The sequence below is a fragment of the Camelus dromedarius genome, chromosome 21, assembly GCF_036321535.1.
Source record: "Camelus dromedarius isolate mCamDro1 chromosome 21, mCamDro1.pat, whole genome shotgun sequence".
Lineage (NCBI taxonomy): Eukaryota > Metazoa > Chordata > Mammalia > Artiodactyla > Camelidae > Camelus > Camelus dromedarius.
Genome location: NC_087456.1, coordinates 22,902,339 through 22,914,664, shown reverse-complemented (window position 1 = coordinate 22,914,664; position 12,326 = coordinate 22,902,339). Strand labels below are relative to the sequence as shown.

General features: G+C 46.6%; 1 protein-coding gene across 4 annotated transcripts in view; it reads right to left on the bottom strand.

Annotated features, from left to right (window-relative positions):
- SUSD4 (sushi domain containing 4) overlaps window positions 1-12,084 on the bottom strand; it is a 108,981-nt gene extending 96,897 nt beyond the window's left edge. The window contains exons 1-3 of one of the 4 annotated variants that reach the window (XM_031438430.2): window positions 11,837-12,084; window positions 11,076-11,252; window positions 7,855-7,982 (exon numbers count right to left, since the gene is read on the bottom strand). In XM_031438430.2, the coding sequence (XP_031294290.2) occupies window positions 7,855-7,982; window positions 11,076-11,252; window positions 11,837-11,853 (322 nt within the window). In that variant the 5' untranslated portion in view covers window positions 11,854-12,084. The remainder of the gene's footprint in view (window positions 1-7,854; window positions 7,983-11,075; window positions 11,253-11,836) is intronic. The other 3 variants (XM_031438432.2, XM_064477275.1, XM_010992753.3) reach the window with 3 other exon arrangements.
- Window positions 12,085-12,326: the final 242 nt, after the last annotated feature.

Below are 12,326 nucleotides of genomic sequence, written 5' to 3'. Positions count from 1 at the left end.
ACGCGACTATGCACTGAATACGCAGGCAGCAGGGCCCCAGCACAGATTGGAACGTCTCATTTTGCAGCAAAAGAGCTCCTCCAGCTGCCTGACATCATGTCCGCACAAAATGAGCTTTCACGGAGGTCGAGACCCACGCGTGGGGAGGTGTTTCCATGATGTGCAAAGCATCTTCCTTCCAGATTTAGGAAAGCGAAAGGCAAAAATGGCCCCAGGCACAGCGGAGAGAAGTCTCCTTCTAGATTGGCAATCGTCACTGTTTCATATTTATAAAACATCTTGTCTTCTGACCCTGCCTCCTCCACACCTGTACATCCCACCCCGACTGAGAAACGTAGGAGAACATGGCCCCCAATTTATAGAGGAAGAAACCGAAGCACGGAGAGGTTAAGTGACTTGCTTCAGAGGTGACAAAGCCGGTCACACTCTGGGGTGACAGAGGATCACTCTCTGACAATCGCACCTTTAACGATTCACTGCAGCCCGGGAAGGACCAGAGAATAGGGCCGCCAAACGATCTGTGCCACCTAGTGACCCTGTCCAACTCTTGTCAGCAGGTTAGCTTTGTCTTTCCAATGAAGAGGGAAAATACTGTGACTGTTCTGCAGTCAAACCTCAAATATCTCTGCTGATTCTCCACCCTCCCAGACAGAGCCTTCCTCCTGGCCAGCCCTGATCTCCTCTCTGTCCAGTGGGCATGGGCATCCAGAATTCAAAGTACTTAAACATCATCCAAAAAATAACCTAAGAATCAACCTCTTGCACCCACACAGAATGGGCAGTCAACAGTCAGAATTAAGTTCTGTTGTTGTTGTCATCATTTTATTATTATTACCAATACTGATCATCCGCAGAACTTCTCACCCTCCTTACTGGCTTCTCCTCTTGACATTTAAATGTGGCTGTTTCCTGGGCTTCCTCCTCAAACCCTCTTCTACACTCTCTTCCTAGAAAAGCCAGCACCCTCCCACTGCTCTAGCAGCCCTTCCCAGGTAGGTGATGCACACTCCAGCTCCAATCCTTCTCCTGAGCACCTTGCCGCGTTCTCAACTGCCTGATGGACAGATGGTGCCTAAATGGATGTCCTGCAGGCAACACAAGCCTCCTCTTCCAAACTGAACTCATTGCTTCCCTCCAAACCACCGCTGCCAGGGCTCCCCTAACAGCGCTTCCTCTTCCTCCATCCCCACCTCCACCAGCCATCTGGCCTCAGTGCATCCTCTGGTCCCACTGGAGTACAAGTTCCCCGAGGGCGGGGCTGTTTTGCTCCTCACCTCGATCCTGCACCAAGTCACTGGTAGAGGCACAGTAAACGCTTCATGAGTAAAGGTCTCTCTCTCCTCCACCTTCCACATTCTTAAAAAACTATTTTCTAAAACAAAGATCCAATCATGTCGTGCCCCTGGAGACATATTCTGTAGGCTACTAGTTAGTTGACCACAGTGTTCAATTCCTACACACTGTAGTTAGCTGGGCATGTGGGGGTCCAACCTGCTTGTCCAGCCTCCTTTCTTGCCTTTTCTCAATTGATTTGCCCTTTCCTAAGGCTGCCGGGGCTATTCCTTGTCTTTGGTACATATTCTTTCTGATTCTGAGTAGCTGCTGATGTTATCCCCTCCTTTTCTCTTGAAAAAAAAGCACCTCTCAACACATTTTCTGTCTGTAAAATTATTTCATTGTTCAAGACTTAGCTCAAGTGTCACCGTCTTTGGTAAGCCTTCCCTGATCCTCCCCCTCCCCTAGAGTCCCCAAGATAAATCTCCACTACAGGACCTGCCATAGGTGTCATGACAGTGAGTTCTACACTGAGGCCAAGGCTGGTGACCACCTAGTGATTTCAATACCACACCTGTCTCAGCCTGTGCTTCTGGGTGTTACTATGTATTAATTACACTATATTCCTTCAAAACAAAGGAAGCTCTTGGTAGGGCTAATCCCAGCACAGTGTCTTCTTTATTCATTATCAGTTTGTTGGTGATGATGCTTGATGCCTCAGATGGTTATAGTTACACCTCTTCCTATTAATGCATTTGATTCTCACAACCAGGGGAGGCAGATGGCCCACGTGCTATTCCCCCTTTCACAGATAATGAAACTGGGGCAGCAATCAGGATACTATGGCTGAGGCAGCTGGTGACAGTAGCAAGGAAAACTGATCCTGTGTACCTTCCACTGGACCTCATACCTCTCCAGCTCTTTTCCCCAAGAAATTAAGACATAGCCACCAAGTCATTATCACCAGCAAATGAGCACCTCCCATCCACAAAACAATGACATGAACAGACGGGTGAGAGGAAAAAATCTGGTCCACCACCTACAATCCAATGGAAAAATCTGGGCAAGCCTTTTGAAAGCCAAATAGTGATTTAGAGCTAGACTGTTCTACGCCAGAGGAACTGCAAATTTCCTAAAAGATTATTTCCCCCTTTTGTTTAAATATAACTTAAACACAGAGGTGGCCCCAATCAGCCATCGTGTATATGCTGTCCCATTACCACTCAAAGTTGCGGATGCGACTGCCAGGAGATACTGCGAAAATGCATCCTTGGGTCAGATTCTAACATTGAGGCCCAGCTAACAGAAGCAGGCTAACAGAACAATTGAGAGCCTCTCTCAGGATCAACCCTCTAAACCTATCGAATTTCTACACAGCAAGCTGATCCTGTTGTTTCTCGCCTGGAAAGAATCAGAATCTTCTGACTTTTAAGTTAAGTCCAAAAGATTCTTCTACGTAGTAAGGATCTGAATTTGGAAACCAGCTAGATCAACCACAACTCTGTACAAATCCAGATTTTAAAGAATCCACTGTAAGAATGGATTTTCTTTCCTTCTTGAAAGAACCATTCTCTTGCTGGTTCTCCCAATTCAATCACATATATCTTTTACAAGCGCAATCAAACCAAAGAAATAAGGTCTTTTTGTATTCTGTTACTCTGAGAAAAAGGTATATAGAACATGAGTGACCCACTTTGTTCAGCTCTGCTCCCACGCTGGTCATTCCAGGACATAAAAGTCACAATTTCAAACAGAAACATGAGATAACCAGGTTGAACAGTCATTGCCAAAAAAAATCTTACTCATCCTCTCTTGAGAAGGTCAATTTATTGGGACAATGATGAAATGATTATTGATCAAGGTTACTGGGTTCAGCAACTCCTCTCTCACCTCTAAGAATAAAAATCCATTCCTGGAGACCAGGCGCTCACTGGGCGCGCTCACACCTGTGTCTGCCCGCGGTCCCTGCCCTTCTGGGAAAGGGGCTGTGCCTTCACTCCACATTGGAGTGAGGGAGCTTCACCCGCCATGCTGCTCCCAAGTTCACTGTCATTTCCAAATAATGTCAAGAAATATTTTGTTGTACTTCTCGGATGCTCCCGGTTTACCTTAAGATGAATACAGCAATTACAATACTCTCAGTTAAGAAGTTATTTTAAAATGCACCTCTAATTCCAGTTTGTGAGCAACTTAATTATTTATTTGTTTTTCTTCTTGAGTGGATAATTTCTTCTGCCTGAGAGTAGTACAGCAGTCTTTTTCTTAAAGAAAAAGAAATATTCTCCCCTAAAAGTTAGTATCTTAGCTCATACCATCAAACTCAGTTTCCTGGACAGCAGTGTAAGCAACTCTCAGATCTCATAAACTACCGAACCTTATTCTTACTTCAAAGTTAACCACTTTGAAGGAACTCTTAGTCATGCTCACGATTCTCATATATAATTTTTCTTTGATCTTTGGAAATATACTAACTAGATCATCATCTACATCGCACAACTGAAAAGATAGTTTAAAGGCTGGCCCTGAATGACAAAGAGGAATGTCTTGACCAATAGGCCTGGCTGTTGATCTGTCTCTGTCTGACTATTTGTAGGAGATCAACCTCCCAGAGAATGTTTCTTCAAATTTAAAAAAAAAAAAAAGGAAGGAAAATATCAAATCTCTTCTTCATCTTACTGGGTTGTTAAGAAAATTAAAAGTGGTGATACATGTAAAAACATCTTGCAAACTCTAACACTTCAAGCACGTATTAGCTAAAGTTATTATTAGTGCTTGACCACACAGCGTGGAAAAGGACCCCCCCAAGGAAGGCCATCACACTGGGAACAAACAGGAGAGGGTGTGATGGTCTGACAGTCACTAGCAGAGGCCTAGAGACCAGTCATTTGTTTTTTTACCTTTTGCTCATTGGGGCAGGTAAAACTCAGAGCATGTGTCATTCCGACCCCCTTCCTCAGACAGCCACAAAGAGACAGAAATTGAGATAAAACATCCTGACAGGTTCGTGGGTTGCTGGCCCCTTCCCTCCCTCCCTCTGGCGCTCAAGGCTCAGGTGCCGTGCCCCTCACTTTGTCTCGGGTTGTGGGGTTTGGTGTTGTTGCTGATTTGCTTGTATATTTTCTGCTTTTGAGTCACAACACAGATGAGTGCCCCTAGAAATGCAAATCAAAACCACAGTGAGGTATCACCTCACATCTGTCAGCATAGCTGTCACCAAAAAGGCAACAAACAATAAATGTTGGCAAAGATGTAGAGAAAAGGAAGCCTTGGTACATTGTTGATGGGAATGTAAACTGGTGCAGCCACTATGGAAAACAGTATGGCATTTCCTCAAAAAATAAAAAATAAAACTACCATATGATCCAGCAATTCCACTCCTGGGTATATATCCAAAGAAAATGAAAGTACTAATTTGAAAAGATATATGCACCCCCAAGTTCACAGCAGCACTATTTATAATAGCCAAGATATGGAAGCAACCAAAGTGTCCATCAACAGGTGACTAGATAAAGAAGATGTGGTACACACACACACACACACACACACACACACAATGGACTATTACTCGGCCATAAAAAAGAATGAAACTTTGCCCTTTGCGACAACATGGATAAACATGGAATGTATTGTGCTTAGTGATGTAAGTGAGACAGAGAAAGACAAATACTGTACGTTTCCACTTACACGTGGAATCTAAAAAATAAAACAAACAAATGAACTTAACAAAACAGAAACTGACTCACAGATACAGAGAACAAACTAGTGGTTACTGCTGCAGAGAAGGGCAAGATAGGGGAAGGGGATTAAGAGGTACAAACGACTAGGTACAGAATAATTAAGACACAAGGATGTAATGTACAGCACAGGTGATATAACCAATGTTTAATAATAACTTTAAATGAAGTATAACCTAAAAAAATCAAATCACTATGTTGTACATTTGAAACTAATATACCATTGTAAATCAACTCTACTTCAATTTAAAAAAAAAAGTTTCCTTATATCAGAGTGGAGAGGGCCAAAGTTCCCAAAAAAATTGATAATTGTGGCTTAGAGAGAAATATTTGGGTTGAAATATAATAAAAAGAAAAAAATTATTAAAGGTTAGGATCTCCATGCCTATGAAGAAAGTTTGCAATTAAAAGGATAATCTGGGTCACCATGCCTCATTAACTAACTGGATGACCCTGAGCAATAATAGTACCTACCTCGTGAAGCTGTTATGAGGATTAAATGAGTTAATATATGTAAGTGTGCAGATCAGCATTGGCAGAAAGCACTGTCAGGTTTGTGATTAGTATTATTATAACAATTGACAAATTTTTATCAATCACTCAGATGTTGGCCAGTGTAAAACTTGTCCCATCTTTTTCCAGTCTTTCATGGTTAGCAACAGTTGAACAGGTTGCTCCTGTGAGGATGGACAAATAAATCCACAAAATGCTATATCTGATGCGTGAGAATACACATCTGATGCATCTCTCCTAAGTGTCGTGGTCGGTTTTGTGTTTACAAACAAATTAGAAAACCTATTTTTCTGCCCCATTCTTTCCCGCAATTCAGAGGCAATGATCCCAAGGACCTATTTAGACATACTGTTGTTGCTATGTGTGGTTATTTCAATGATCAAACACCAAATGAGCTTGCAAAATAAGACAGGGATAAAAGAAGTCTGGAAAAATCATCTTCCTCATCAGTATCAATAAATAACACTAAATTTTAAATTGAATTAAAAATTTTATATGGAAAAAAATAAGCTTGATGCAAGTTTCTCCATTCAAACTTTTGAGAAGAAAACAAACCCCTACTTGTACGTTTCCTCAGGAGCAAGGACCACGTTGCCTTATCTGTGTATCCCCAGGGCCTACAACAGACACTCACAAAAGATGGATGGATAGATGGGAAAAAGAGAGCTGGCTTTACCCAGAGCTCAGAACCCATCAAATTCCTATAATCACAGAATTAAAGAAAGTTAGTGGCATGGAAGGAATTGAGCTAAGGAGAATTTACACAACTTTTCCAAAGCCACGTAGCTATTTAAGGCAGAGGCTGAACTTGACAGGCCACCCATATAAAGAATGCAGGGCACTTAAGCTGCACCAGGGCTTCCCAGCCAAGGGCAAGGCTCTAGCCTTTTGGAAGTTTTTGAAATATGCCTCTGACACCAGGAGCAGAATCATGTGGGTGCTTTTCTCCCCGTATCTCATCAGTGTTTACTGGAGAGCAATCTTCACCTACGCTCTTCATTACTCTCGGGAATTAAAGAACCCCTGATTCTCTCTCCAACTTGCCACTTCAAGGTCCCTGCAATGAGAGATTTGCTGCTTGCTGTATGAAATCCTTCTTGTGTCTCCAAAAGCTTTCAGAGTTCACCTCACGGATAAATCAAGAGTTTCCATGCTGCTTATATTAGAGGGACTTTCGCTGAAGAAACATGCTTTATAGTTGGAGGACTTGGGACTTTTGTTTACAGATCGAATTAAGTACAGTTTGAAATCATGGCTTTTAGACCTAGCATTGCAGGAAAAGCTTACACTCTGCCATGTAAGAAATCTTTCTCAGCAAAACTCCAAGAGACTGGCACCTCTAAATCAGAGAGCATTTGTTCCTGCCTGCTGGCACACAGCTCAGTGCCATGGCCACATGGCCCAAGAAGACCACAGGGAGCTTAAGTCAACTGCACAGCCTGTCTGGCAGTGCCCCAGGTCAGAGACTTGGAAGGAGAGAAAGGAAAAGGAGCACAGCTCAGGTGATCACACTCCTGCTTGAAACCCTTCAGTAGCTCCCACTGCCTGTGGGGTGACGTTCAGAATCCTCCATGGGGCTTCCAAGGACACTTACGAGAGGGTTCCAATGTACTTGTCCTCCTTACCTACTGGTTCCCTGCAGGTGTACCATGTTCTAGACTAACAAGACTGTTCTCCCTCCCTGAACAGTTCAATCACGTAACCCCCTCCCCATCTCTATATAAGATGTCTCTCCCCAGAGATGCTCCAACCGCTGCCTCCCTCGGATCTCATCCCACGTGCCACTTCTTCTCTAGAACCTTTCCTGAGTTTTCCTGCAACCTCCCAGACCTCCTCCGAATGGAAATGGCCTCAACTATGAAACTCTTGCAACTTTTCTAACCACCCGTGGTAATTATTTTCTATATGGAGGGGCAGAATCTGGGAATCTTTTTTCTCTCTGTCAACCAACATTAGCTGAACATCTTCTGTGTGGTAGATGCTGGGCTGGGTGCCTGGGGCATGAAAACAAAGTCAAGGTTCTTGCCTTCGACGGGCTTATGGTCTAGTGGATGGTAAAGGATTACACCTAGTGCAGGGGAGAAATGAAATATAAAAGAGATTATGGCAGTTTAAGTTGGGTCATAAAGAGAAATTTGTTCATTGGGCAAAAAACAGAGAGTGAGGAAGGGTTGTTCTAGGTAAAGAGAGCATTATAAACAGCAGGGCTCAGCACAGGGTGGGGACAGGCACTCAGTATTTACTGAATGAATCAAGCAAAGGCTGAGAAGATTACAGATTGGTCAGCGCCCCCCCCCCCAACTAGTAGTGTCTACATTCACTGAGCACCTACCTGACTTCCATCCGTCACAGCAAACCCAAAAGTCAGGGAGCATCATCCTCATTTTATGGATGAAGAAACTGAGGCTTCCAAGGTCCAAGACCCCAAAGCCATCAAGTGGCAGAGCTTGGCCGGTGCTCCTGATAATATAAGGATGTGTTAACGAGTTCGCTTCCAAGGATGGATTTATAAAGCAAACTCCTAGCTCTCTTCCTCTAACCCTGGGTGGACCACTCCAGGCAGACCTCAGATACCCAAATAGCATCTCCGGGAACACATACTGAGATGGAGGAGGAGAGAAGTAACGGAAGCTGTGCTCCATGCAGATTCTACACACAGTGGGGTTCTGCCTCTCCCTATAAACCTGATGCTTGTCCTCTCAGGGTATATGGTCTTAGTGGCCCCAGATGTGGGCCCTTTTTCCTAATTTACAAATAACAACCTGAAAAGAGCCATCCAAAAGTCACCTCAGGTCAACTCAGGCTCATTAAAGCTCTCCCAGGGCTCCAAGAACTGAATTGCATCCCTGGCTTTCTAGGACAAAGCATTTCTTTTTTGATTGTGTTCTACATCTGATCATTTTCTCAATTTCTCCCTTTCTAGCTCAGGGTGTTTTCTGTGTTCTTATATTGGGTGCATTTCCCCCCTCCCCCCTTCTACCTGAGACTATTATATCTTGCTATTGTGGCATTTCTTTTCCACTGAAAGCAATCAGAAATGAAAATCCACGTTTCAGAACAGTGTCCATTAAATATGCACCTTTTATGGTTGAAAAAAAAAAACAAGACAGCACTCTGTGGGGACTGAGTTTCAGCTCTGCATCTCGCCTTAAAGATACTTGGATGAGACAGGCCATTTGTATTTGGGTATTTGAGAGAGAGGGCAGAAAGTCTGGAGTCAAAATCAACTAATTCTAAGGAATGCCTTAATCGAAAGCATTGCTAATCAAAGTGTGGTCCTTGGGCCAGGAGCAACTGCATCACTTGTGAGCTTGTTGGAAATGCAGACTCTCAGGCCCATCCCGGACCAACTGAACCAGAATCTGCCTTTTAGCAAGATTCCAGGTGATTCGGATGCACATTAAAATTTTAGAAGCACTAGTCTAAAATTAAGATGAGTTTGCTTTTATCACCATCCTGGAGCTTCCAAGTGGACTCCTTTCCTAAGAAAGAAATCTCTGTATAGTGAACTCCATAGAGCATTCCCCACCATGCTTTTCCACCTAAACTCTTCATTCTTGGAAGAATTTTGAAATGATAAATCATCTTCTAAAAATCACACTCTCAGTCTGAGAGAGTACCAGATGACACTCGCTGATGGCTAATCTTTCTGCAGCATGTGGGAACTCAGAAAAATGCTGAAGGGGAGAGGTGACAGATGACCCTACTCCCACCTTCTTCCTCCAGGCTCTGAATCTTTTTGTTGACATCTTCACCCCTCAGAAGAGAGGGGTAAAAGTCATGTTGCACAACCACACAGATGACTGACATGAGGCTGAAGGGGCCGTGCTGTGTGCTGAGCTCTGAGGTCTGTAAGGCGGGATGTTCTGTAAACACAAATAGCAGAACCAAGGGTCCAGCCTTCAAATCCAGGCTGTGCTCAGACCTCACACTTCCAATAACAACAGTCAAGACACACATACATGAACCCTGATTAACTTGTCACCTACATCAGGGAAACGAACTGAGAGGCTGGAGAATCACGTGGACCTGACTTGAGGAAATGACAGCTAGAACTGGAGACAAGAGAAGAGAAAAGACAGAAGGTAATGACCCGGCCCTGCTCAAGGCTGTCCTGCCCACCAGGTCCCACTCACCCTTCAAGTGGAGCTAAAGCCCACAGTCAGACAGAGGCTGTGACCAGAGCCCTGGCAGGCCACACAGGTGTTGGCCTGGCATCCCAGTTGACCTTGACCTATGAAGGAGACACCTGTCTCAGAGACATTTCTACAAAAATAAGAGTACCAAAAAAAGTTAACCCTTGTCAAAGAAAAAAAAAAAAAAAACAAAACCAGGTCCATCCAAAGCAAGCATTTTCTTACTAATTTCGACAGATGTGCACAGCACAGGAAGCTCCTTCAGACTCCAGGCAGCTTTCAGACCTCTAAGTGCAACGACTCAGTTATTGATTACTCTGTGTTAAAGCCCAACCTGGTACTCCCCTCCCCAACTTCTGCTAATTTTTCACTCATTTTTTTCCATCTTCACATTTGAATTCTCCAAAACAGCAATATTTAAAACACTAAAATGCCTTATTTATATCAGTCAATACCTGCCTTTCCACCAATTATAATTTATTTATGTATTAACAGTTTCTCAGCTCCAGAAACATGATTCTGTCCTTTTAATATGTCCAATATCAGCAAGCTCTCACAGAAAATCTAGAATGGACAGCAATGAGCTGTGAAGGCAGGAAGACTCTTAGGCTCTGAAATTCAGACAGAAACACATCCGTCTTCCTCTACCACAACCAAAAGATAGCCCCCTCCCCCTGAACCCAGTAGGTTAGAGATTAGCTGCCTATGGGGACTGAGGCTGATCAATTTTATTTCAGCTAACCTCCACTTCACAGAAAAGCATCGACTTTACTCCTCTGTAAATCAGACCTGGATAATCCAAGCAATCCTCCAGAAACATATCTGAAGAAAAACCTCCGCATCGCCTTGCCAGCCCCAACATGCACGGGCATGCCTGAACACACTGCCTCCCAAGGCAAGAGAAAGTTAACTTTCAAATAAATCTGTCCTTCAGCCAGTCTGGCCACGTTTCCAGGCCCTTCACATTCACAAAGGTGGTTCTTGCAATTCTTGCCTAAATCCAGAAGGTGAAACCTGACCTCTGCCTGCTGAGGGCACAGACAAGGGTCAAAGGTCCACAGGCACACAAGTTAACCACAAATACACCGCTTTCTTTCTCTCTCTCTCTTTTGGCCAAAGTGAAAATAATGGGCCAGGCTTATTGTCTTTCCTTCAGAGAAGCCAGGCCCGGGGGCTGGTAGGAAGCTCCAGACAGAATGTGGGTGTGTGAGTCTGTGCAGGCGCCACAGAGGAATTTTCTGGGAACTCCAGGGGTTTTGAAGAAGGGTGGTATCAGGCGGGGACACAGGGGTTCCTCGGATTCTCAGGTACCCCAGAACTCTGAGTGTACAGTGGGGGGAGTGGCAGGGCTGTCCTGCCAGCCAGGCTCCCCCTCCCGGCCGTCCCAGGCCCTCCCCGTCACAGCGAGGTCACTCACCACCCGTGAGCTGTGCAGGGCCGAAGCACAGCGCCAGCTGAAACCACAGGATCACAGCCAAGAGTCTCTGGGGGGACTGGGGCTGCTGCTGCTGCTGCTCTAGAAATCCATCTCCATTGCTCGGGTTCATTCCATGATACATCTTTCATCCACAGTGGGCATCCGGCTTGCAAGAGTCTGCAACCAGGAGCGAACACGACAATACCCCAGGCTGCCGGGGCTCCGGGGGCCACGAGCCCCATCCTCCGCCCTGGGACCGGGAACCTCGGCTTCCGCGGCTCCATCCCCGTCCCTCCCCCGCCCCCTTTCCCACGGCGAGATGCCCCCGCTTCCCCCCAGTGCGGGGTACACTGAGTAACAGCCGCCGCGGGATGCTGCGCGTGCGGGAGGGATGGAGGAGGGGAGGGAGGGCAGGGGTTAGCGCACATTGGCTCTGCGCCGGTCCCTGGGATTCAGTGGCTGTGACCACGACAGGAAAGTCTAAAGCCTTCTAAGCCTCTGGGGGCTGAAAAAACACTTTTCCCTAGGCCTATACATTTCACTCTTAGGAATCTCATGATGTGGCATCGGATCCCCCCAGCTACTTCTCTGGTTTCCCCCCAGGATCGGGATGGGTCCTACTGCCCAGTCCCCAATGAGATTTCTCTGCGCTGTCAAAAAAATTCCTCCCACGGGGAGCAGAACCAGGCAGCAACTCCCCCTCTTCGGCCTGCGCGCACCTCCCCTAGATGGAAAGCCCCTTCCTGGGCTCGCGGTCTTACCTGTGGGTCTCATGCATGCAGCTTCCTTCCCTCCTCCGCCTCCTCCCCCCGCCAGTCTAACCCGCATCTGTGCGCGACCTCTGCTGCCGCCACTGCGCGAGCGAGCGAGACAGAAGCCTCAGCAGCGGCGGCGGCTGCGGCGGAGGCCCCCGGCTCCAGCTCCCCCCGCCCGCGCTCTCCCTCCCCAGGCTCCCGGAGCCGACGGGTGCGTGGGGTTGGGGGGAAGGACGGCAGCCCGGCCGCGCGCCCCCGAGGAGGCGCCCGCGCGCCCGCTACCTGAGCTCAACTGCGCGCGGCGGCGGCGGCGCGGAAAGAGGGAGGGGGCGGAGGCGGGGCGGAGGCGCTCGGCCCCGGGCGCGCGCACGGGCACGCGCCTCCGCAGACCCAGCCGGAGCCGCGGAGGAGAAAGGGGCCCGGCGAGCGCGGGGAGGGGGAAGGGGCCCGCTGCCGCCTCTGCCGCGACCAATGGGAAGCCCGCGCGCCTGCACCT